The 26,766-nt window shown below is 41.1% G+C and overlaps 1 protein-coding gene across 1 annotated transcript in view; it reads right to left on the bottom strand.

Moving 5' to 3' along the window:
* The window catches only part of gabpa (GA binding protein transcription factor subunit alpha), a 57,515-nt gene that overhangs the window by 23,944 nt on the left and 6,805 nt on the right, over window positions 1–26,766 (bottom strand). The window contains exons 2-6 of the mRNA XM_048541416.2: window positions 21,975–22,040; window positions 15,484–15,579; window positions 8,700–8,847; window positions 7,093–7,177; window positions 3,982–4,230 (exon numbers count right to left, since the gene is read on the bottom strand). Coding sequence (XP_048397373.1) covers window positions 3,982–4,230; window positions 7,093–7,177; window positions 8,700–8,847; window positions 15,484–15,554 — 553 coding nt within the window. The 5' untranslated portion in view covers window positions 15,555–15,579; window positions 21,975–22,040. The remainder of the gene's footprint in view (window positions 1–3,981; window positions 4,231–7,092; window positions 7,178–8,699; window positions 8,848–15,483; window positions 15,580–21,974; window positions 22,041–26,766) is intronic.

Raw genomic sequence — 26,766 nt, 5'->3', positions numbered from 1 at the left:
ATGAAGTTTGGAAATGTTGCAAGTGAATTCATTGAAAACTTCACCAAGAAAGGGAAAGGCAAGACAAATGTTTCGGTTGAAGCTCCATAAACATGAGGAATAAGGATAACATCTCTTCAATCCACTAAATAATAACATTTGATTTCAGTAAACACATGGAGCAAAGCCTGCCCTGCAAACAGTCAGAATGTTTCAGATAAACAGATGGAATCCGCACGATAGTCAGTGTGACAGTAATGGTCTTTGTTTATAATTGGAGATAAATGCATGACGAATTTCTTTCCCACCAAAGTCATCTCCTGCTCCTAAATTATACAGAAGTACATATTCTTCTTTGACTGTCCCTTGAGACAGAGGACGACTTGTGATATATTAAGCCTTTCCTTGCAACATGCTGGAGGAGAATTTAATCCATGTGATAGCAATCTCATCTGTTGTCTTTTGAGAGTTGCAAGGATCAGATGCAGGGGAGGAAATCTCACCCTCCCCACACTGCGCTGACAGCTACTGGATGAGCAGAGTTGCCAGTTAGACTTGGGTGAAGGAACATGGGACAATGGTGAGAGAGGGTGGATGGGAGTTGGGAGGGACAGGGGTTGTCAGGAGGAAGAACAGGGATGTCACTCTCAGGGATGTGATCCTGTTGGGTCCCACCATCAGACAGCAAAGGTCTTCAAGTGAGGATGCTCTCCCTCCCAAGAACTCAAGAAAATTTAACAAGAGTTTATTTTCCAGGTTTGTGGCAACAGCCCACGCACTGAATACCAGTATGATGTCGAGACCTGTAGGTCAAAACTTAAGGGCCTCAACTGATTGAAGGAAGGCCATTGACATGTATTTTTGCCCTGGACTTATTTGGGGCAGAGCTGGGAAGACGTTAGGTTTTCTATCATATTAAATGCCCTCCATCTTTAAACTCTCCTCAAGGGAGGGCATCAAATTCGTCCCTGTGGGTATAAATACAGCACGTGAACTGCAGCAGTCAAAAAGGTGGCTCATTACCATACTTAGGGTAATTAGTGATGGACAATAAATGCTGGCTTTGCTAGAGATGTTCGCATACCAAGAGGTTAACGTTATTAGTAAGGTAATCAAATACCATTTTCAACTTTTTGATCTGAGCTAACCAATGCAGTATTTGCGATGAACCTCCGATTCAAAAGCAAGACAGGACAAAACTAAGTTGAGAAAGTGACATCTGACCTGTTATCAATCTAACTAACATCCTATGAGCCATCTGCAATGAATTTACATCCTTCCCGCTAATATAAAATATGTGCCACCGTTTTGTTATTGATCTATCCCCTAGCCTACTATGCCTGTTCACTTCAGATAGTTCAGCTTGCACGCCTGTATAGTTACTCTCACTTTAGATTAAAACAGAAGCCTTAGATAAAATCTCCCTTTGAAACTGGACGCAAAACTCAATGGTATTGTGGTTACTGTTGCCTAGGGATGCCTTACCTCTGAGGTCATTAAATAACCCTGTCACATTTCACAACATAATGTTGAACAATGGTGCTCTCTGGGCGGTACCAAAATGTACTGCTCTAAGAAACTCCTGAACATTATCTAGCAACTTTGCATCCAGGCTACTTTTGCTAATCTGCGTTTTCCAGTTTATAGGTAGATTCAAGTCACTCCTGATTATTGCCATACATTTGTCACAAGAACCCAATATTTCATCTTGTATAATTTTGTGCCACATTGTATCAGGGGGCCCGTAGACATCTACTCGTGACTCCTACACTCTATTACATTTCACATGCAACTAAACTTATTCCAGATCCTGAACTCCTAACATAAGGTCATCTCTAACTATTGCACCAATGTTAGTCTTGGTCTTAACTTGCAATTTAAAGACATACATCAGTAACAGGCGATATAGCTGGGTAAATTTCCACAATTACAGATCAGGCAGACATGCTGACACTTGCCGAGAGGTAGGTCATGTTATAGAGCTGATTTTGATGAGTCACTCTGTAAATAAACTGTTGAAAGTCCTACAGGGCTTTTTAAAAGCAAAGTGGACCAAAACAAGTATTTTTTTAAATTGAAGGTTTGGCTTTAATCCCCCTCTTTCATTGCCTGCCAAGTGGTTGACTCATTATTGGCGCACTGTTCCCTGGGTGTCAGTCATCATTTGTCACCACATTCAATTGGACATTATGTATGCCCTTGGCTGTGACAGTCAGCTGACGATCTCACTATGACAGCCTGTGTAGCAGAGGTTGATTCTATCAAATGCATTTTCAATGGCAGTTGCTTGCTTGTGGAAAGTGGACATTTTCTGGTCCGTGTCAGGGGCAATGAGACCAAGTGAAACATCTCAATCCTGTTTAACATTAGCAGCTCAGAACTATTATGGAGTGTGAAGAGAGCAGCATTTCAACGTGATGCTTCAGCAAAATAGCGCAGCACCTTTAAACACTAACAGACTCTACTCGAGTGCCAGGATATGGGTTAATGCTGCATTACCCATTAGACAGCAAGCTGCTGACCTCAACTCAGATGTTATAATGCAGTTGGAAGTGGAAGTGCAATGTGTTACCACAAGAGATTAAAATTAGCACTCATTTAGTCCTATTGACCATCAATTGCCACTTGGGGCAGTCGGAAGAATTTCCATACCGTCCCCTTGGCTGAGGAGAAGAGGACAGGTGGAGAAATCCAGACTAATGTCCTAATCATGACTAAAAGTAACTCTACATCAAATCTCTTAAGAGGTGACACTTGGAAAATGTTTAGTCAGATAGTTTTCAATATTTTATTAACTAAAGATGGTATATGAAAACAAGTTGTTGTTCTGATGATTTACTTTAAGCTTTTAAATAGTGAAAACTACCAAGAACAAATCAATGTAGGCATAAGAGAGTGTGTCTGCTAGTTACAAGGTCCTGATTTATAGGTGTTCAGACAGATTTAAGCCTGGATCACAACATGAAACTACATTCAAATTGCTAATGATACTCAGAAAGTCCCTGTAATTTTGACATTGAGGAAAAAAATGCCAAATTGGTATAGTAGAAAAGTTCCTTCACTTCTCACAATGGACATGATGTTGACATTATACTTTACACTTTTTTATTTTATTTTTGGGATGTTGGCATCACTGGCAAGAAATTTGTTATTTATTCCAGATTGTCCTGGAGACAGAGGTGGTGAGTTACCTTCTTGCAATGCTGCAAGCTTTCCAGCAATTATATGTATGGCATAGCTCAGTATGAAGTTCTAAGGACAAACAAACACAGAAGTTGCTTGAAAACTCAGTGGGTCTGGCATCATCCATGAAGAGAGAGAGACAGTTAACATTTCAAGTGTTATGTGACTTTCCTTCAGAACTTGCAAATGTAGGTGGGGACAGACCATAAAGGTTGGGAGAGAGGTGAAGAAATAGTCAAAATAGGAAGGACCAAATTCAGTGGGGCTGAAACTGTATGTAAATTTCTCTGCAGCTTGGCAGACTCGTAACCAGAGGCCACTTAATAGTCACTAGAAGCCCCAATTTGCAGTAAGTTTACAAATTATCACAATTGTTGCTGTGATTTCCAGAATATATTTTAGCTAGTTTAAAACTTACTGCAAGAAACTGCAGTGATCTTGTTATTTGCCTCCTCTTGGAATAAATTTTTGAGCAAAAGATGTGGTTGTTTTTGTCAGTCAGATGCAACGCTTGCCTTTTGTGGGCTGCTCTGCTCCACCTAGTGGTGACACTGGCAATCAAAGCCTTACCAAAAAAATACAAAAGCACAGCCCAACTTTTCCATCACAAGAGTTTGCTACAACATGGAGTAGTGGAGGAAAAGAAAAGAGCATTAATGCATTTCTGGAGAATCTAAATAACTGTCGATAAAGAAAGAGAAGAACAGGTTAACAGGTAGAGATAAAGGGAGGTGGTTGATGTGAATAAACAAGATGGAACAAGTGTCCCATTTCTGCACTGAAATGCTGCTTATGTGAAATTCCATGTAAAGTCAATACCGTATGGTATTCCAAGATGCTCCTGCTCTTTCCGATAACCCTCGAGAGCTGCAGCCCATCGTGTCACTTGCTCAGATGTCTCGTCTGGTATAGCTGTCAGTTGTTTTGAGCCATCCAGCGTGATCACTTGTGCTTCCTCCACAAGCTGGGCCTCGGCACCTGCGTGATGTGCTGCATCAGGATCGATTACAACCTCAACAGTTTCAACCGGCTTAACAATTTCCAGGATGTTCAGCTTCGGCTCCACTCCTGCTAAATAGAACAATCCTTAAACAACGACCATCATTCAAGACAGCTATCTTACCCTTCGACAAGGGATAAACAACAACTATTTGAGGACTTAATAAATTTGCATGTATCTGGCAGATTAACTTCAGTGTAAATAAAGTCAGGTAGGAGGATGAGTAAGATTTCTTCAAAATAAGAAACTTAATGGAGAAGAGGAGTAAAGGAGTGTAAACAGGTAAACCACAAAAAATAAGTTCACAAGGTTAAAGAGATAATAAGGACTGAGCTTTATGTCTAGAGAGATGGATTAAACACATATGGAACTCCAGTCAGAATGCATATGTTGGGTGTTTCAAATACCATCATCACCAATCCTAGCAATGTCCTGTCCCACCAACTGGACAGATCCATTGCAAATGATGGCAAAGCATTATGCAAATCAGAAGGGAGTTGCTCTGGGAGTCCTCCACATGATTGTGGATCCCATGAAGTATTACTGCCATCTGATGACACATGGGTGAGAAAACCTACTGCTGATTACCAAACTGCTCGGTTGAAACGGTTCTCCTCAATGATAAATGAAGTTGCATTGATGGAGGCAAGGGTACAGATTGTACTCTTGGTGGGAGGATTACAAGTTACCAAGAGTACCTTGGTAGCAGTAAGGTACAATGGACTAATGTCATAGCTGCTGAACTACACCTGTAGCAGGTGGTGAGGCAACCACAAGGAATCAAATGTAGCTGACCTCATCTGCATGAATCTACTTGGGAGTAGACGTGGCTGCCCATGGCAGTATCAGAAGGGTGGTTATGTACTGCCCTAATGGAGACAAAGTCCTCCCTTCAGATCAAGGATAGCCTCCATTACATCATGTGGCACTTCTACCTTGCTAAAGGAGATAAGTTGCTAGATCTGTTCAAAACCTAAGATTAAGTACCCATGAGGCTCTTTAGGCCATAAGTAGAAGCAGCACTACCAGACATATCTTAAACAAAACTATGCTGTCAACCTGGCGAAGGTACAGAGGAACACTGGGCATGCCAAGCAACTTAGCAGCATGTGACAGACAGGCTAAATGATCCCAAAACCAGTCTGGCCACCAGCTCCAACAATACTGAACAGTCTTGACATCATTCAGGGCAAAGCAGCAAACTCAACTGGCACCCATCTACCACCATACATATTCACTCCCTTGACTGCTGCACAGACACAGCAGTGTTTACAATTTGCACTGCAACAATTCACTAGGACTTTTCCAACAGCACCTTCCAAACCCATAATCGTTATCAGCCAGAAGGACTAGAGCTTCAAACACATGGGAACACCATCATCTGTAAGTTCCCATCCACACCAAGTGACTTTTCTTTAATTCACTCATGGGAGTATAGCTGGCTGGGCCAGTATTTATTGCCTGTCCTTATTTATAGAGTCATACAGCATACAGACAGGCCCTTCGGCTGACCGTGTGAATAACAAACACCAAGCTAGACTAATCCCATTTAAGTGAACTGGGTCTATGGCTTATTATACCCTGGCATTTTATGTGCTCATCCAGATGCTTCTTAAATGTTGGGAGAGTGCCTGCCTCCACCACCCTCTCTGACAGCACATTCTATATCTCTACAAAATTTTTCTCTCCAATCTTTTTTTTCAGATCTCCTCTGAACCACTTACCAAACCACCTTAAATTTACGCTCTCTGATCTCACACGTCTGCCAATGGGGAGAAGATTCTCACAATCTACTCTATCTGTGCCTCTAATAATTTTGTACACTTCAATTGGATCCCCCTTCAGCCTCCTCTGCTCCAAGGAAAACAAACCCAGTCTATGCAGTTTCTTCTCATAACTGTAATGTTTTATCTCAGGTGAATCAAGTTGCTTTTGAGGTAGTGGTGGCGAGCTAGTGGCTAGTTGGTAATATATCACCTCTCCTTCATCATCTCTGGGTTGAACGCCTTGAACTTGCTTCCCAAGGCTCTGTGGTGAACCTAAACCACTTGGACTGCAGCTCATGTCTTGGGCATTCTCCAGGGTAATTATGGATGGGCAGTCAATGGTATCCTAACCCTTACCCATGACACCCACATTTCATGAATGAATAAGATAAAAGATACACTTATGGGGCTAGACGAAGAAGAATGGGAGGAGGTTTCTGTTGACGAGTAGATGGAATAATCTGTTTCAGACGATTTACAGCATCCACAGTTCGTTTGGTATTTAAATTTGTTTTAATGCTGTCTATTCTAAACAAAAGAAGACGGTATCAACACAGGAAATAGCAGGCTCAGTTTCTGGTTTTGGTCAAGCTAACTGATCTCATCCACGGATTCTGTAGGAGCTCTGCCATGGCTTCATCGCTCCTGGGCTCAGCAGTGGAGGCTTAACTGCTGGAAATTGTAAAATCATTTCAAAGACTATAAGGAAGAGTCTGGGAAGACTCAAAATCTGCTTTTACTTCTGTGTTGATTTCTTCCCCCTCCCCCACAACTACCATCACCACCACTCTGGTCATCCTGGCAACTAATCTTGGCAAAGGCAGAAGTTTAACTTTGGGATATCACCAGCTGTGGTACCAGTAGACCACTTACACAGGATTATCAGCAGGTTAAATTGCCATTCTAATGCTCCAAATACAAGTCCAGTAATGCTCTTGACAGCTGGAGGGAGGAGGGTGATGAGGAGGCAGAGAACTAAAAAAAAAGTGAAAGAGAAAAAAAAACCTAACTGGGAACACGCCAAACATTTCTTATTAAGATCCTCGCAATCATTCTGGTTAGATCATACTTCCTGAATAGGAAAAACAAAAAAGTGTGCTGTTAAGCCTTGAGCACAGTATGCAATGCAAGGCCGAATTGTGATAAGTTTTAGGCCAACTTTACCTTGTCTGGAAATGACTTCCACGCTGAGCTGAACGGTGCCATCAGTTTTCACTCCTTGGTCAAACAAACTACGATTAGGATCCAGCTAAAACAGAAGGTGGACAAAGCAAGGAACATTCTTTGATTCATTGGGCATTCCAAGTCTAACTCATTAGATATTATTCTATAGTAGAAAGTAAAGTTGATGGATTTTTCTTCTTTATTCATTCATGAGTTGAGGACATCACTTTTAGGCAGCATTATTGCCCACGCCTAATTGTCCAGAAGGCAGTTAAGAGTGGGTCTGGAGTCATATGTAGGCCAGACTAGGGAAGGACAGCAGTTTCCTTCCTGAAAGGACATTTGTGAACCAGATAGGTTTTTCCAACAATCAGCAATGGATTCACAGACAGATTTTAGATTCTTACTTTCAGATTTTTATGGAATTCCAATTCCATCACCAGCTATGATGGGATTTGAAACCAGGTTCCCAGAGTGCTATCTGGGTCTTTGGACTAGCAGTCCAGCGATAATACCACTAGGCTCAACGTTGAAGCTTTTACTGAAGTAGAGGCTAAACTACTGCCCATACCACAAAGAAAAAAATGGCTACTTGAGTAGACTTTAGTGGGAGAGAGACATTAAGCATCTTAAACCAAATATTAAATGTAAAACAAGTAGCTATTAACTTTTCTCCTATCTTGACCCAACAAAGCACAATTTTAATGCAGGACGCTCAGTAAAAAAATTAGAAACATTCAGCTTCATAGCACTGATGGATACAATCTGACCCACTGCCCAAATATTCCTTTAATCCAAAATTCTTTGTCAAAAGGATTCTGTAGCGCAGTAACGCTCGCTGTGTGGTTTATGTTCAATCTCTCCTCATCCTGACAATTTTACATTGCTAATGAAGCATCACCAATCATAGAACATCATCCTTTGTGGTTCACTTTCATAATCAACAAAGGAAATCAGATGTGATCTGTGCTGAGCTGAGCTTTATGTCTTTCCAGCCCACAAGAATGAGATTGACTTTTAAGGCTTGCTGAAGGACCCTAGCAAGTATTTTAGTTGTAGAAGAAAGAACAATAAATGCTGGTCTTGGCAGCTATGCCTAGATCCTGTTGTGGAGTTAAAAAGACATGCCATGGGGGGTGCTAAAATGATGCTGTGGGACAAATAGGATGAGACAGAAATTCAGGGAAGTAACTGGTGAGGAGGGAATTAAAGAGACTGGGAGGCCTACTCCTGCTCCTAATTTGTATGTTTGTAACAAAACCCAATCAAAAAGGCAAATTATGAAGAACTTTGGAAGCTGCAGAAGGAAACAAGAAATATATCTTCTAGTCTCCCTGGGTTATGTGATGGCATTGGCAAAGGAGATGAACAAGTGATTTTCAGTCTCTATCCGTAGTTCCTTGAAGCAAAACAACAGAAAAGCACAAGGAATAGATCCAGTCACTTGGCCCCTGCCGAGGAACACCAAGCACAAACAATGCTACAGCATGATTAGGAGGTCATCAATGTAGGAAATTGGACCGCCATTTTCTTCCAAAGTCAGAGTGCAACACTCCAAAATATTTTGATGCTCCAAATAAAGTGTTTTTAAAAATCTTATTCTTTACCAGAATATCTTGCAGACAAATTTCATGCGCCTCCAAGGAACACTGAAGACGTGGCTCTAACAGCTTCTTGAGGTTTCCAATGGGCTCGTTGATGTCAATGGATTGGCTCACAAACTCAGCTGTGGTGATGGTTGTCTGCTCTGCAATGCTGCAAGAACAAAAAGAAGGGTGAGAAGTTTCAAAACAAGAAAGAAAAGCTTACAGCAGCCCATAATTTGAACTGCTCTGTGAAGTGAGCTGCTGAGATTATGGTTTTGAGTTTGTGCAGGCTGCTGTAAAAGAATAAATCAGATATCTGGTCTCAACAACTCATCTTGGTCCTCACCTCCTGTTCATGACAGATTGTTTTTGAGTGCCGTGCCTGCTCCACCATTCAAGCAGATTGTGATCAATTGACATTAATTCCATTTATGTACTATGGCTCTATGCCCCTTAGCTAACAAAAACGTATGCTCCACTGCATCCTCCCCACCCCTCCAACATTCACAGCAAGGATACTAAGGAATAATGAAATTACAGACAGGTATGAACATTGTAGAGTAGTTATAATGGGGATTTTAAATAATCATACATCAAGATAGTAGTACCATGGAGGGACAACTGTTCCCAGGCTATGAACAAGAGAATTTCCTACAGAAGTATGTGTCTGATCAAACAAGAAAGGAGGCATGACTGGACCTGGTTCTTCAGAATGAGATGGGCCAACTACATTAAGTGAAGGTGGAGGAACAGTTAGGGAACAGTGATCAATTATATCATAAAGGTTTGGGATGTGGTAAAAAAATGACATAGCTCAAAGCAGAGTAGAATGAAATGAAACATTGGGAAAAACAATGAGCTACCTTCAGTAACAAGGTATAGAGGTGGATGAACACAGCAGGCCAGACAGTATCAGAGGAGCAGGAAAGCTGACATTTTGGGTCTGGATCCTTCAGAAATCTGAAGAATTTCTGAAGAAGGGTCCAGACCCAAAACGTCAGCTTTCCTCCTCTGATGATGATGCCTGGCCTGTTCCGTTCATCCAGTTCCACACCTTGCTAGCATCTGAGATAACATCGGCAGTTCCTACTATCTCTGAGCTACCTTCAGTGATGTGCTAATTCAGGCACAGTCAAAGTACATTCCTCAGAAGGGAAAGGTAGGACAAATATATCTAGAGCTCACAGGATGACAAATGAGATAGAAATTAGGTTAAAAAAGAAAAAGGGTGTTTAAAACAAGTGTCAGGCAATAATTGAGAGCCAAGGTGAATATAAGAAGTTCGGAAAGTAGGTGATAAAGCAATTAAGAGAAGAAATGAGAAAAGACTAACGGCTAAAATAAAAGGAAATGTCAATTCTGTAATAAGCAGATCAATTGGAAAAGGGTATAAAAAAGGCAGGCTAGGTTGATCAGGGAGTAAAATGGGATTTACTAATGGAGGTGAGGCATGGTTGAGATGTTAAGTTAATACTGTGCATATCAGTCTTTACCAATTAGACAGATGCAGTCCAGACTATAGTACAAGGGAGGAAATGCAGTCACGAGAAGGGTTTTAAATTGTTAAGGAAGTAGCATTGGATAAGCCATTGGTGCTTAAAAGCTGATAAAGGGCCAGGACTAGATGAGACACTGCAAAGATCCTGTAAGAAATGAGATTGGAAATTGCAGGCACACTGATAAAAATCTTTCAATCTTTGTTTATTTGGGCGTGGTGGTGGAGGTTTGGAAAATTGTTAACATTGTACCCACTTCAAAAATGTGTAAAGAAAGAATAGAATATGCTGCCTGGGAGAGTGGCGGAGGTGGATTCCATTGTATACCTGTTTGAAAATGATGCATTTAGAGGGCTGCAGAGATAGGGCTGGAGAATGGGATTAGTTGGGTGGTTCTTTCAGGAGCTGGAACAGTCAAGATGGGTTGAAAGGCTTCCTTCAGTACTGCAAAATTCTATGATTCTATAGACCCAACAGTCACAGACCAGAGTACCTTCAGTGGTGGGAAAATTTCAAGAAACAATTATTTGTCAAAAATTATCAAAATGAGAAATGTGGATTTATTCAAGAGTCAACATGAATTTAACAAGGGAAAATTCTGTCTAACTAACTTGCAGGAGATTACTGAGAATGTAACAGTGAGGGCTGATGAGAGCAAAGCTGCTTATGAGGTGTACCTGGACTTCTAAAATGTCTGCAATGCATTGCCACACAACAGATTTCGAAGAAAATTGCACGTTATGGAATAAAAGAGACAGCAGCAAAGTGGACATAAAATTGACTTAAGGACAAGAAACAGAGATCAATGGTTAATGGGCTCTTTTTCAGGCTGAGGGAAGTTTGAAGTGGAGTTCCCTGGAGCTGGTATTTGAACCTTTGTCTTTTCTGATGTAAGAGTGAAGGCTGCGGTGGTAATGTTCCTAACTCTGAGCCGGGAGGCATGGGTTCAAATCCCATCTGCTCTGGTGGGTACAATAACATCTCTGTGCAGGCTGATTAGATAATATTGATCTAAATCTTTATGCGTGGAAGATAATGTCCAAGTCTGAGGATGACAGACTTAGAGAATTGTAAACTATAAGGAGGGCAGTGTAGGCCTTCACAAGGAGACCAACACTTTGGTGTTGCACTTTGGAACAAAGAACATACTGAACAAGTATAAAACAAAAGGTACTGATCCAAGGGGTACACAGGACTAGGTAGACCTGGGCATTCATGCACACAAATCATTAACACTGTTAGAACAGGTAGAGAGAGCTGTTAATAGACCCTACACTATTCTAGGTTTCAATTACTGGAACACACAGTAAAAGTGCAAGGAGATTACAATAATCGTATACAAGACAAAGGTTAGACCTCAGGTGCAATATTGTGTGCAGTTCTGAGCACATTATATTGGAAGGGTGTAATGCACTGGAAAGATTGAAGAGGAGGTTTACAAGAATGGTTTCAGTGGTGGGACATTTCAGTCGGGAGTAATGATTGAAAATATTGGGATTGTTTTCTTTGGAGATAAGGCAAAAAGAGGATTTGATAGAAGTTTTCAAAATCATGAGGATCTGGACAGAGCGGATAGGGAGAAACTATTTGCAATTGGAAATGGATCAATGTGAGAACTTTTGGAATCATAAGGCACAGTTTCAAAGTCTTTTGCAAAAGAATTAAATGTGAGGCGTAAGTAAATACTTTTTCACATAGTGAGCAGTAGGGTACGGAATTCAACACCTGAAGTCTGGTGGAGCTAGATAACAAAGTGTGGAGCCGGATGAACACAGCAGGCCAAGCAGCATCTTAAGAGCACAAAAGCTGCTTGGCCTGCGGTATTCATTCAGCTCCACATTTTATTATCTTGGATTCTCCAGCATCTGCAGTTCCCATTATCTCTGTGGTGGAGCTAGGTTTAGTTGAAACATTCAAGGGGCATCTGGTGATGATTTAAATAGAAACAACACGACGGGTTACAGGGGAACAAACAGGAGACTGGCACCACATAAAAATGCTTAAACAGTCTTGGCTTTTATTATGGGCAGAATGGCCTCCTTCTGCACCATCACAATTCTATGATTTTCGGGGTTTATACTTGCAGACTTTCACTGCTTTTAATATTTGAAAACATATCTTAGCGGTGGAGCTTCTAGTGAAAAGGAAGAAGGTAGCTTACATAAGGTGGAGGAAGCTAGGGTCAAGTTCAGCTAGAGAGGATTACATGCAGGCAAGGAAGGAGCTCAAAAATGGTCTGAGGAGAGCCAGGAGGGGGCACGAGAAAGGCTTGGCAGAAGGAATCCGGGAAAACACAAAGGCATTTTACACTTACGTGAGGAATAAGAGAATGGTCAAAGAAAGAGTAGGGCCGATCAGGGATAGCATAGGGAACTTGTGTGTGGAGCCTGAGGAGGTAGGGGAAGCCCTAAATGAGTTTTTTGCTTCTGTCTTTACGAAAGAAACGACCTGTGTAGTGAATGAAACCTTTGAAGAGCAGGTGTGCATGCTGGAATGGATAGAGATAGAGGAAGCTGATGTACTGAAAATTTTGTCAAACATTAAGATTGACAAGTCGCCAGGCCCGGATCAGATTTGTCCTCGGCTGCTTTGGGAAGCGAGAAATGCAATTGCTTCGCCACTTGCGAAGATCTTTGCATCCTCGCTCTCCACTGGAGTCGTACCTGAGGACTGGAGAGAGGCAAATGTAATTCCTCTCTTCAAGAAAGGAAATAGGGAAATCCCCGGCAATTATAGACCGGTAAGTCTCACGTCTGTCGTCTGCAAGGTGTTAGAAAGGATTCTGAGGGATAAGATTTATGACCATCTGGAAGAGCATGGCTTGATCAAATACAGTCAACACGGCTTTGTGAGGGGTAGGTCATGCCTTACAAACCTTATCGAGTTTTTTGAGGATGTGACTAGTAAGGTTGATGAGGGTCAAGCTGTGGATGTGGTGTATATGGACTTCAGTAAGGCATTTGATAAGGTTCCCCATGGAAGGCTCATTCAGAAGGTCAGGAGGAATGGGATACAGGGGAACTTAGCTGCTTGGATACAGAATTGGCTGGCCAACAGAAGACAGCGAGTGGTAGTAGAAGGAAAATATTCTGCCTGGAAGTCAGTGGTGAGTGGGGTTCCACAGGGCTCTGTCCTTGGGCCTCTACTGTTTGTAATTTTTATTAATGACTTGGACGAGGGAATTGAAGGATGGGTCAGCAAGTTTGCAGACGACACAAAGGTCGGAGGTGTCGTTGACAGTGTAGAGGGCTGTTGTAGGCTGCAGCGGGACATTGACAGGATGCAGAGATGGGCTGAGAGGTGGCAGATGGAGTTCAACCTGGATAAATGCGAGGTGATGCATTTTGGAAGGTCGAATTTGAAAACTGAGTACAGGATTAAGGATAGGATTCTTGGCAGCGTGGAGGAACAGAGGGATCTTGGTGTGCAGATACATAGATCCCTTAAAATGGCCACCCAAGTGGACAGGGTTGTTAAGAAAGCATATGGTGTTTTGGCTTTCATTAACAGGGGGATTGGGTTTAAGAGTCGTGAGATCTTGTTGCAGCTCTATAAAACTTTGGTTAGACCGCACTTGGAATACTGCGTCCAGTTCTGGGCGCCCTATTATAGGAAAGATGTGGATGCTTTGGAGAGGGTTCAGAGGAGGTTTACCAGGATGCTGCCTGGACTGGAGGGCTTATCTTATGAAGAGAGGTTGACTGAGCTCGGTCTCTTTTCATTGGAGAAAAGGAGGAGGAGAGGGGACCTAATTGAGGTATACAAGATAATGAGAGGCATAGATAGAGTCGATAGCCAGAGACTATTTCCCAGGGCAGAAATGGCTAGCACGAGGGGTCATAGTTTTAAGCTGGTTGGTGGAAAGTATAGAGGGGATGTCAGAGGCAGGTTCTTTACGCAGAGAGTTGTGAGAGCATGGAATGCGTTGCCAGCAGCAGTTGTGGAAGCAAGGTCATTGGGGTCATTTAAGAGACTGCTGGACATGCATATGGTCACAGAAATTTGAGGGTGCATCCATGAGGATCAATGGTCGGCACAACATTGTGGGCTGAAGGGCCTGTTCTGTGCTGTACTGTTCTATGTTCTATGTTCTATGTTCTATGTTCTATATCTTCTGATTAGTCCCTGTGGTCTAGTGCTTATTTTAAGATTATGATGCCTGGTTCTTGATTTAAATCATATGATATTGGAGCAGAATAAGGCCATTTGGCCCAGTGTGTTTACTCTGCCATTTTATCATGGCTGATATGTTTCTCAGCTCTGTTCTATTTTCTCCCTGTGGCCCTGGTTCCCCCTGCTAATCATAAACCTATTTGTCTTAAAGACACTCAATGACCTGACCTCAACAGCCTTCTGCGGCAATGAGTTCCATAGCTTCACCACCCTCTGGTTGAAGAAATTCCTCCTAATCTTAGTTCTCAAGGGTCATCTTGTCACTGTGAAGCTATACACTTGGGTCTCTCCTACTACAGGAAAGATCTTCACCATGTCCGCTCTATTCAGGCCTCTCAGTATTCTGTTAAGTTTCAGTCAGATCCCTTCCATCCTCCTGAAGTCCATTAAGTCCACAGTCAGAGTCCTCAGACGCTTCTTATATGACAAACGCTTCATTCCTGGGATCATTCTTGTGAACTTCCTCCAAGGCCAGCAAATCCTTCCTTAGCTGTTGGGCCCATAAGTGCTCACATTGACCTATTAGACAGGATATAGTTTCCTTGCACCAATAAATTCTTATACAATTTTAAACATCTGGATCAATCCAACCATCAATCTTCTGTCCACAAGGGAGCATATTCTAAATACTCCAATGTTTGAACAGGGTACCAAAGGCTTTAACAAAAACTCTTAGAAGATACATCACTCATAAATGAGAACTGACTCTAATCACGTGAAGATACCAGACTTTAAAAGTAGTTAGTAAGAAGGTTTGTGGGAATTCCTAATTTGGTTTTATGACCAGAGTCCACAGCACAAAAGTGGTCTCTAATTTTCACTAATGTGTCTCTAATGTGTTCTAAATCAACAGGCTAGTGCACAAAGCAGAATTATCCCTGGGCAACAAACCATAATTCTGAGGTTTTGGTCAAGCCTGCATCTAACTGTACTGGTTCTGTTCTGGCTGTTGCTAAAAATGCCCTGTCCAGCCACGGATAGTTTCTCTCCATGCGGTTGAAAACTAAAAACATTCTATTGCTCCAAGGAAAACAACATCAGTGAACAAAAGAAATTCTTACAAATTTCAAAAACAGTTGCACTGAACAATAAGCTCATTGAGAGGGTGGCGCCTGTGGTAACATTTCTGAGCATACCTCTCCTCCGTGCAGTGCCGCTTCTCCTCACCATCTATTTCTATTTCTATCTCTGCTGATCTCTTCGTCATGGTTGTGGGGTGTGGAACTCACAATCTGTGTTTAAAATAAAACGAAAGACATTTTTCAGAAAAGAAAGTTCTGCACAATTAATCTGAAAAGTAAAGCACGTGAGGGTTTGGGAACCTGCAAAATTAAACTGAATTGTCAAAATGACTGAAGTAGCAGTTTTGGTCCACAGCATTATTTCATTTCCTGTCCTCCACAACTCTATTTTCGTATTCAAGGTGCTGATTCATATTGGATTTAGGCTGCAAGTTGCTCTTTGGTGTCTATGCTCCACACATGACTACTCATACAAATTTTGCAGATTAGATGCTAAACTGAAGCTCTAAAATTGATGTGAAATATGCTGTGGCATTATTTTGAAGCAGATCAGGGGAGTTATCCCTAGTGTCCTGGTGAATACTTAACCCTCACCGAAAATTACACAAACAGATTATCTGGCCATAATCACATTGCGCTTGTGCAAGTCAGTAGTGCTTCCCAGATGACAAAAGTGGCTGCATCTAAAAAGTAATTAATTAGCTGTAAAGCATTTTAGGATGTCTCAATGTCATTAAAAGTGCTATGTAAATGCAAGCTTTTCAGTTGGCACATGATGGCACTAGATCACGTGGCGTATTCATATACTGACATTATTTTGGGAGTGTGTGGAGTGAACAAAAACAGAACTTCAAAAAGACACTTTCAGACAAAATGCAACTATTTATATTTTTGTACCTTGGATAGAGTATTGTTTAACCAGTGGCCTAGACTTGGAGGGAGGTTGAAGGCATTTTCAAACTTGTTTTGCTGTTTCACAGCAAATCCCCAATACGAAACCAAACAACAATAATTTTTTTTTAAGATGGATGTCATTAATCTGACATCAGGCAGCTGCTGTTTGTCTTGCCAAAATATTAAAAACAGCAAATTGTCACAAGAGGCTTAAAAATAAGTTCCCGAACCTAACAAGATGCTCATGGTTTAAGGCAGTGGTTAGCTCGGCAATCAGTCACACAGATTGAGCAAGTGCATTTTCACCTGTGGGAAGTTACCTGATGTTATCCAGGGTTACAGTTGGAGCACTTCAACTGTTTTTAATTTCCTGGAATGTGGAAAGAGGGATTAACAGTTTTAAATTAACCCTAAATCGCAATGTAGATGTAACATAAAAACAGGAAAATGTCAATGTTTTGGTACTATGATGTAAGCAGAGAGGCTGTCTCACTAACCAGAGAAACAGATGGTGAAGTGCCTACACATCTAAAGATCTGCACTAACTGTATAAACTGCAATCTTTTATGGATCGCCAACACCCTGCTCTTTTCGTCACATTCTCAACCTGTTTTTGTAATTCACACAACCATGTCTCTAACAAAATCCAGCTGACTGCCAGACAGGTGCTCACATCAACGAGATTTAGGCACACTTTTTTTAAAAAAAATGTACCTTCTAACAAATTAGACACCTCCAGGTCTTTATTCAGCAGAACAGCCCAAATCCTGTATGGAAAACTTCTCTGAATAATTATACCACATGGTTAAAAGGAAAAGCAGTCTCTTAAGATTCCTTGGTGATACATCAAGCTTATCCAATGTTTGGATTAGCAATTCAGAGCAAAACATCACAGGGTTAATCTCTAACACTGTGCAATGTTAACCCATCTAATAAATCTGATGCGATAATTAACTACCACACAGCTGACTTGTTTTAAGAAAGCACAGAGAGGGTGGACAAAGAAACTAGAGTTCTCGAGTCCAATTGCTTTTGTTTTATGTGAAAGTGCACAAGTACATATTGACTGAGTACAAGGATCAATACAGGTCATTTAGCTAGGTTGTGAGTTTTAGTACATTCCACTTGTGGCTGGATACCAACAAGAGGCCTGATTTTCTTTGGCAAACCCAAACAAAGGTTTTCCCAAGTGCAGTTTATGGCTTCTAAGTTATGTTTTCTCTCCATGGGGAATGTCAGTATGTAGCTTTATAAAGGGTCAATCACTCTTTGCATCACACTGAACTCGGGTGATGAGCACACATAAATCAACCATGGCGTTGGGGAAGGGGAATAACATGAAATCCATATTCAACATAATCAATTCACACATCTTTCCAGCAATCAAACTTTGTGTTAATTTTACAATAATGTCTTTCCTTAATTTTCAAACCTGGTTTACATTTTTAATACTTCCCCAAATGCTACCTTCAACCCTTAGAAATAACCATGAATGTGCTGGAACTTGAGGTGACTCAGCAGTATCAGCAAAAAAAATGGCAGTTTTTTTTTTAAAGTAACCGTTTCATTCTTAATTTCAAAACTGCCTTGAAGCAAGGGGAGCAACTAATTCAGTATATCGTAAAGCTAAGTTACTTCTGATGGGATGAGAGAAAAATAAAGACGACTCCACAACGTTCATTGGCAAAGCTTACAGTCAGTAGAGAGATGATCTAAATAGACTGCACATACAGATTTGTTAGGGAATTCAGGAGAAACGTTTATGTACCGAGTGCGGTTGGAATATTTTGGATGTTGATGTGTTGGAAGCAGTTCAGAGAAGGTTTATCTGGAATGGACGGATTGCCTTTTGAGGCAAGGCTAGAAAGGCTAGGCCTGTATCCTTTGGAATTTAGAAGAGTCAGAGGCAACTCAATTGAACCATATAAGACCCTGAGGGGACTTGACTGGGTGGATGTAAAAAAGGCTGTTCTCTCGTAAAAGAATCAAGTACTAAGGATCAACGTTTAAAAATAAGGGAGCATGCATTTAAGCTAGCATGAGGAAAATTTGTTTTCTCTCAGAGGGCTGAGTGTCTTTGGAGTTCCCACCCTCAAAATGCAGTACATACAAGAATGCCGAATTGAGGTTAAATCAGACCAGCCGTGACTTTATTGAATGGGTGGAGTAGAAGCTCAGTGGCCTACTCTCGTTTGTGTGTTCATAGAATATGGAACTTGCCACCGCACAGGATGGTTGAGGCAAACAGCAAAAGGTGCATTTAAAGGGGAGCTGGGTAAACACATAAGGAAGAAAGTAACAGAAGGATGAGCTAATTGTGATAAATGAAGTGGAATGAAAGAAAGCATGTGTGGTGTAAACACCAGTAGTGATCAGTTAGGATGAATGGCTTGCTTCTGTGCTAGAATCCTGTGTGAGAGCAGGAATAAGTGGTTTCCTTAAGCTTCAGTTATATGACAGACTTTTCAATACAAAACATATTATAAATGCACAAACTAAAGCACCAAAAAAAACTGAACAAGCTTCGTATGCCATAAATCAGGAACAAAAATAGAAGTGGTTGGAAATGTTCAGCACGTCTGGCAGCATCTGTGAAGAAAAAAACCAGAGTTAACATTTCGGGTCCGGTGGCCCTTCCTCCGAACCCGTCACCAGACCCGAAATGTTAACTCTGGTTTTTTTTTTTCTTCACAGGTACTGCCAGACCTGCTGACCATTTCCAGCCACTTCTGTTTTTGATACTAAAGCACTAACCTGGACAGAAGAGCTGCAACCGTAAACCATTGAGAAATTTGTGTACAATTCAAAACAAAAAACCCAAGCAAGCAATGAGAAATAGTGTAAAAATTGAAAATGTTGGAAGTGCACGGGTGGTCAGTCCATTTTGAAAAGTTTTAAAGCAAGTTAAGGAGTCAGGTGAGACTCTTCAATTGAACCTATGGCGGCAAATTAGGACTGAAGACAGTATTGGGAGGTTCATGCATCAAACTGCTTGCCACTGTCTCAACTTAAACATCATACAAGCGATATAAATGCACAATAGTAACTGAAAGTGTCAGCTAATCAAATCCAGTTTGACCCAGTAATTGTAAAAAGTATAAAATCCTGAAGAATTCCTTCCATTTGCAAACTTAAAATTATCTAAACTAATTCACAATAAAAGTACAGCACATTCCTCAGTCTTCATGCATCGTGCATGTAGACTAAGTAATACCTAGATTTTCTTTGGCTTTTGACAGCCTAATATACAGGTTGCCTCCAATACTACCATACTCCATGGGCCAAAGTGCATTGCTCGATCAATGCCGAACAAATTAAAATGTAGGAGCAAAACCAGGAACGCTGATGCCAATGTTTTAGGAAGGGAAGACTGAAACTGGGGATGGGCAATAAATGCTGGCCCCGCTACGTCCGCATCCCACAAATGAATAAAAAAAATTACAGAAGATGTTGCATTTGCAACTTTGACAAAACTTAAGATCATTAACCATAGCAGCACTGATTAATACACAGGAATCAGGAGGCAAGAAAAGGATAGTCTAGCAAATGACTATAATTTTACTGAATTCAATGCAATTGTCTCTAAATACTATAATCCTTCATGTGCTCAAAAACATGTGCCATTGATAATGTTATTTGTCAAATGACACTATTCGGAATGATGAATATGCAACCTTTATAAAAGATGCCATTGTATTTTTAAAGCCAGTTCTAAATTACTGTCTCACAAACAGCAGGCTTAGGCAACAACACAATAACAAATTGTGGCAAGCAAAGTGGTAATACCACTGGGCTAATAATCCATATGCTGCCACTAATACGCTGGGATAAGTCAGTGCAAATGCCACCAGGGCAACTTGTGGCACTTCAATTCAATTCATGAATCTGGAATTGAAAGCTTGTTTCATAGAACCATCAGTGACACTATCATCGACTACCATTAAAAACCAGATTATTGGTAAACCAATTTTTAAAAGGAAAGGAATCTGGGATCCTCATCTGGTCTGACTAACAGAAGACTCCAGACTCTCAATGTGGTCAGCAATGTGATTGACTCTTAACTCCCCTCTGAAATGGTCTAGCAAGTCATTCTCTTCAAGGGTAGTTAGCAAGGCAACAAATACTAGTCTTGCCAGAAACACCCTCATTCCATGAAAGAATGGGGAGAAAAAAGGGACTGCTGCTCTAGCAGTTGCACAGCCGATGTTACAATGGGTTAATGTTTATGCAGACTGTGTTCTCAGACATTTACACAGGACTCAAGTGGCCCTGCTAACTTCTCTCCTCTAGGCAATGGAATAGGATGATCAGGCACATGAAAATCAACAGGACATCTTTTTAGTGCTGTAATGAGACACTGTTGGTGTCTTTTTGTCCCAGTTAATCTATTCAGAGCTGTTATGATACATTTCTGGAGTAGGCAGGACTTCAGGCCCACAGGTAGAGGCAGGGGCACTGCCACTGTGTCACAAGAACCCTAAAGCAGGCCTTTTTAAAAAAATTTATTAATTCACAGGATGAGTGCGTCGCTGGCTAGGCCAGCATTTATTGCCCATCCCTAATTGCCCAGAGGGAAGTTACAAGTCAACAAGGAGTCACATGTAGGCCAGACCAGGTAAGGATGGCAAATTCCTTCCCCGAAGTAAGCCAGGTGGGTTTTTCCCTGGCAACCAACAATGGATTCACAGTCATCATTAGACACCTAATTCCAGATTTTTATTGAATTTAATTTCCACTATGTGTCGTGGTGTGATTTGATCCCGGGTGCCTAGAACATTATCTGGATTAATAGGACGTGGGCGACACAGTGGCTCAGTTGTTAGTGTGGCTGCCTCACAGCGTCAGGGATCTGAACAACAGTGTGTGTTGTTTGCACATTTTCCTTAAGTCTGTCTGGGTTTCCTCCAGGTCCTCTGGCTTCCAACCATAGGCCAAAGATGTGCGGGTTAGGTGACTGGCCATGTTAAATTGTCCATTGTGTCCAGGAATGTGTAAATTAGGTGGATTAGCCATGGGAAAAGCAGGGTTACAGGGACAGGGTAGGGGAGTGAACCTGGGTGGGATGCTTTTCAGAGAGTTGGTGAGAGTTCTGAGGAAGGCTCTCGGGATCCGAAACATTAACTCTAATTTTTTTTCTTCACAGATGCTACCAGACGTGCTGAGCTTTTCTAGCAACTTTGTTTTTGTTTGTGTGGGTGTGGAGTTGTCGGGCCGAATGGCTTGATTCCACGCTGTAGAAATTCTATCACCTCCCACTAATTTTTATGCTAATCATAAGTGTGCAAAACTACATAATCAGAACACCTGAGGAAATACGTATTATAGAGCTACTTTGAGTACAAATAATTTCTGCGATATAAATGGAAACTTAGTTGTTTCTGCTTTTTAAGTCATGCAAGCTGGAAGAGCTATTGAAGTCAGGGCTGCCATCTACACCCAAGGAGGTGCAATGACAAGAGCAAGTGATTTATTAGCACTTAGCAAAATCACAGTTTAGCTGTAGCACAGTCGTTTGATGCAGTGCTGCAGCATTGGGCAGAAAATCAAGCTACGCAAGTTAGATGCAAAAATTTATTGGAAGCGATACCCTTATCGATCACTTGTTCCTGTAATTAGATGTCCGTAATCACATTGTGGCGCATAAAACAAATTTCACAGATTCCATTATAAAGACAAAGGTTACACAACAAAATGCTTTCTAGCAGACTTACTATATCAAACTGGGACGTCGATCTGTCCAGGTCTGAAAAGGGTTGGCAAATGATCCTGATAAAACTCTAGAAGGAGGGTATGGGTGGGAGAAGAAAAAGAAAATCATGCAAATTCAGCATTTTTGCAACTACTTTCATTCATATACTGCTTTAAATGCATTAAAATAGTTGCACTATCAAGGAGAACCTGATTAAATTACTTACTTTTCAAACACAACTTCAGATGCAAGATTACAACTATTTTAGTCAAGCTATTCTTGGAAGTGTCCTAGGCCCAACCATTTTTAGTTGCTTCATCAATGGCCCTTCCCCTCATCATAAAGTCTCAAGAAGAGACGTTTGCTGACAAGTGACCATAAGATCATTAGAAATAGGAACAGGAATAGGCTATCCAACTCTCAAGTCTGGTTCACCATTCAATAGATTCACAGCTGAACCGACACTACTCACGTCCACTTTCTTGGTCTTTCCCCGTAACCCTGATTAAGAATCTATCTTTCTCAGCCTTAAATGTGCAATGGAAATCTGCCCCAGTACTGTCTGTGGCAATGAGCTTTAAAGACTCGATCCTTAGGAAGGAACTCCTTCTCATCTCAATCTTAAACTGGCACTCCTTCACTGAGATTATGCCCTCTGGTTCTAGACTGCCCCATGGAGGGAAACATCCTCTCAGCATTTACACTGACAAGACCCTTGAGAATCCTACATATCTCAATGAGATCACCTCTCATCCTTCTAAATTCCAATGAATCAGAACCTGTTTAGCCTTTGTTCAGAAGACAATCTGTCCATACCAGGGATCATCTTAGTGAACCTTCTCTGAACCGCCTCCATTGAAATAAAAACTTTTCATAAATAAAGGGATCAAAACTGCTCACAGTACTCCAGACAGTCTTTCCAGAATGTTATATGGTTGTAGCAAGGCTTCTCTATTCTTATACCCTAACCCCTTTGAAATAAGGCCCAACATTCCATTAGCCTTTCTGATTACCTGCATGCTATCTTTCTGTGTTCCATGCACAACTATCAAAGTCCCTTTACATTGCACCTTTCAGCAGTTTTTCTTCATTTAAGCAGTTTTCCTGAGACACACATTCCATTCCAGGAATGAGTGAGCATTCTCTGAATTGCTTCTAGACGACCAAAATTGTAGAAGCTACGAGCATGACTAGGCCACTGGCCCTTTGGGCCTGCGCTGTCATCCGATATGACTATGATTGATTCTCTATCTCACAGCTATTTTCCAATGCTGTCCATATACCCCTGATGTTTCTAAAATCTAAAATATAACTGATTTGTTTCTACAATACAGTGTTCCACAACTTTGTGGTAAAGAATTCCACAGGTTCACTACCCACAGTGAAGAAACCTTTCCTAAATGGTTTATTCTGTAGCCTGAGACTGTGACTCCTAATGCAAGACTCCCCAACCAGGGGAAATATCCTTACTACACCTAATCTGTCCAGCCCTGTTAGAATTTTATCCATTTCAATCAGATCCTTCTCATCCTTCTAAACTCTAATGAATTCAGGCCCAGTCAAATCAATCTCTCTTCATAGGGTAGTCCTGCCAAGCCCATACTCTATATGTATACTGGATTCTAGATGTGGTCTAACTACTAACCCTCTATAGCTGCAATAAAATTTCCCTATTTTTGAATTCCAGTCACCTTGCAACCAACAACAATATTCCATTTGCATTCCTAATCACTTGCTGCACCCATACACTAACCCTTTGCAATTCACTCCACACTTTCGGGTTCTGTAATCTTTCTTAATTTAAATAGTATACTACTTTTCTGTTGCTTCTGTCAAAATGGTTAAGTTCACATGTTCTCACAGTATAATTCTTCTGCCAAGCTTTTGCCCATCAACTTGGCCTACCTGTAACTCTTCACAGACTGACCTCATTGATAACAAAGTGTGGAGCTGGATGAACACAGCAGGCCCACGCAGCATAGAAAACATTTCGGCATAAATGTCCGTCAATTCTCATTCATCAAATTAAATTATTTTGCTACTGTTAAGTAAAGAAAAGACCTTGCTACACAAAACACATTAAATGATCAATCGGTTTATCAGTCAGGATGAAATATTGGTTCTGTTTTCATTTCATATACATATATTGAGAATATGGGCTCTTCCACCCCAACAGCCCAAGATCAAATGCAGTACTAGGCAGCATAGATCTAAGGCTTAAATGACAAGACATAGACAACATAACTGCAGTTTCCAGCAATTGCAGTATTTTGCTTTTTACTACACAGTTTACAATAATGTCCTGTGCCACATACACTTAATATGCAATGAGCAAGTATGTGGGGACAAATTTCGGTGCTGCACAGAAAAGCATAACTCAATAGTGCATTAGTGCACCATGTAACATAACATTTATAAAAGTCAAACCTTTGCAGAAATGTGTTTAGTAACTATTACTGTCCAGGATCCAGGTTAACAGATAGAACTATTACACCTTTACAAGTGGGAAATTAGACAGTAAAATTACCAACCCGATCATTACAATGTTGTCCTAAAGATACTTGCCACTATTTTGAGAGACAATTAGTTCTACTTCTATAAAATGTGCTGCCAATATACAAAGATAAGAACTTTGTGAGAGCTGATGTGATTGGTGTCTTTCAGCAATGAAACCTTCAACTCATGCTGACTGCACTCCCACACACAGGAAACACACTGGGTGAGTTGGTCAAAAATGTGACAAATGTTACTGCATTCAAACACATGACTTCTGTTTATGGAGTTGGGACTTTTCAGCCACTTGACTTGCTGTTAAGCATAACTTCAAATAATTACAGTATTTTAACTATACTCTTTCTGCTTTATTTAATTTCACTCTCCAGCAGACAGGAAAGCTCATGGAAGATCTGTACCACAGCCTTTGCAAGTGTTATTTCTAAGCTGGCCATTTTTTCCTGTTGTGCTGAATCTTATAGCGTAAGAAAGCTACTAACACAAAGCCAACTGTCCCCTGTTGAGATTTTCAAAAAAAAAAAATCAGATAAAGTGGGGCTTATTACAGTTTAGGGTGATCACTGTCACACAGAGGGAATGGACTAGAACATAGAACAATACAGCGCAGAACAGGCCCTTTGGCCCTCGATGTTGCACTGACCTGTGAACTAATCTAAACCCCTCCTCCTACACTATCCCATCATCATCCATCTGCTTATCCAAGGACTGCTTAAATGCCCCTTATGTGGCTGAGTTAACTACATTGGCAGGCAGGGCGCTCCATGCCCTTACCACTCTCTGAGTAAAGAACCTGCCTCTGACATCTGTCTTAAATCTATCACCCCTCAATTTGTGGCTATGCCCCCTCGTACAAGCTGACGTCATCATCCTTGGAAAAAGACTCTCACTGTCCACCCTATCTAATCCTCTGATCATCTTGTATGTCTCTATTAAATCCCCTCTTAGCCTTCTTCTCTCCAATGAGAACAGACCGAAGTCCCTCAGTCTTTCTTCATAAGGCCTTTGCTCCAGGCCAGGCAACATCCTCGTAAATCTACTCTGCACCTTTTCCAATGCTTCCACATCCTTCCTGTAATGGGGCGACCAGAACTGCACGCAACATTCCAAGTGAGGCTGCACTAGCGTTTTGTGCAGTAGACTACAGACTAGATTTGGAGTAATTTCAAATTACTGAAAAACAAACCACTGCTAGATGAAGCAAGACATCTGGCTGAGTGGGATGACACCAGTTGTAGTTATGTAATAATCTTTCCAGACCATAGATCATTCCAAAGTGTTCTACAGCCTATGGAAAACTTTTGAACCACGGTCACCATTACAGTACTGGAAATGCAGCAGTCAGCTTCAGTACAACAAAATCCTCTAAAGATATTAATCAGTGAATTAGTTTCAGTAATATTAGGTCACATGGTATTCAGGGTGAGTTTGTCATCTGGATACAGAATTGGCTTAATGGCAGAAGACAGGGTTTTAGGGGAGGGATGCTTTTTGGGCTGGAGGCCTGTCACCAACGATGTCCTGTGGGGAATAGTTCAGCGTTCTCTTTTGTTTATTATTTTTAATAAATGATATGGATAAGAACATAGATGGCACAGTGAATTTATGGATGACACCAAAACTGGTAGCATAGCAGACAGTAAAGGAGGTTTTCTAAGATTACAAAACGGTCTTGATCAAATGCGTCAACGGGCTGAAAAATGGCAGATAGAGTTCAATCTGGATAAATGTGTTAAATAATTGCATTTTGGTACAATGGACAAAAGGTAGGACTTATACAATTAGTGGTGGGCCTTGGGTGGTGTTGTAGAACAGTGGGATCTAGGGATTCAGGTGCATCATTCTTTGAAAGTTTGAGCCACATATAAGATAGGGTGGTTAAAAAGGCATTTAGTACATTTGCCTTCATTGCACAGTCCTTTGAATATAGGAGTTGGAAGGCATGTTCAGGTTGTACAGGTCGTTCATGAGGCCTTTCCTTGAATACTTCTGGGTTGCCCAGTTATAGGGAGCATATTATTAAGCTGGAAAGGGTTTAGAAGACAATTACGAGGACGTTGCCGAGTATGGAAGATTTGAATCATAGAGAAAGGCTGGGACATTTTTCACTGGGGTGCATGAGGTTGAGGGGATTTCAAGACCATTTTTAAGGTGAGAGAAGAGAGATTTAGAAAAGAATGAGAGGCCTTTTTATTTTAAACACAGAGGGTTTTTCACATGACAAATGAATTTCCTGAGGAAGTGGTGGATGTGGGTACAATTACAACGTTTGAAGGCATTTGGATATGTACATGAATAGGAAT

This window comes from Stegostoma tigrinum, chromosome 12 (genome assembly GCF_030684315.1).
Source record: "Stegostoma tigrinum isolate sSteTig4 chromosome 12, sSteTig4.hap1, whole genome shotgun sequence".
NCBI classification, from domain to species: domain Eukaryota; kingdom Metazoa; phylum Chordata; class Chondrichthyes; order Orectolobiformes; family Stegostomatidae; genus Stegostoma; species Stegostoma tigrinum.
This window is presented reverse-complemented; position numbering and strand designations above follow the sequence as displayed.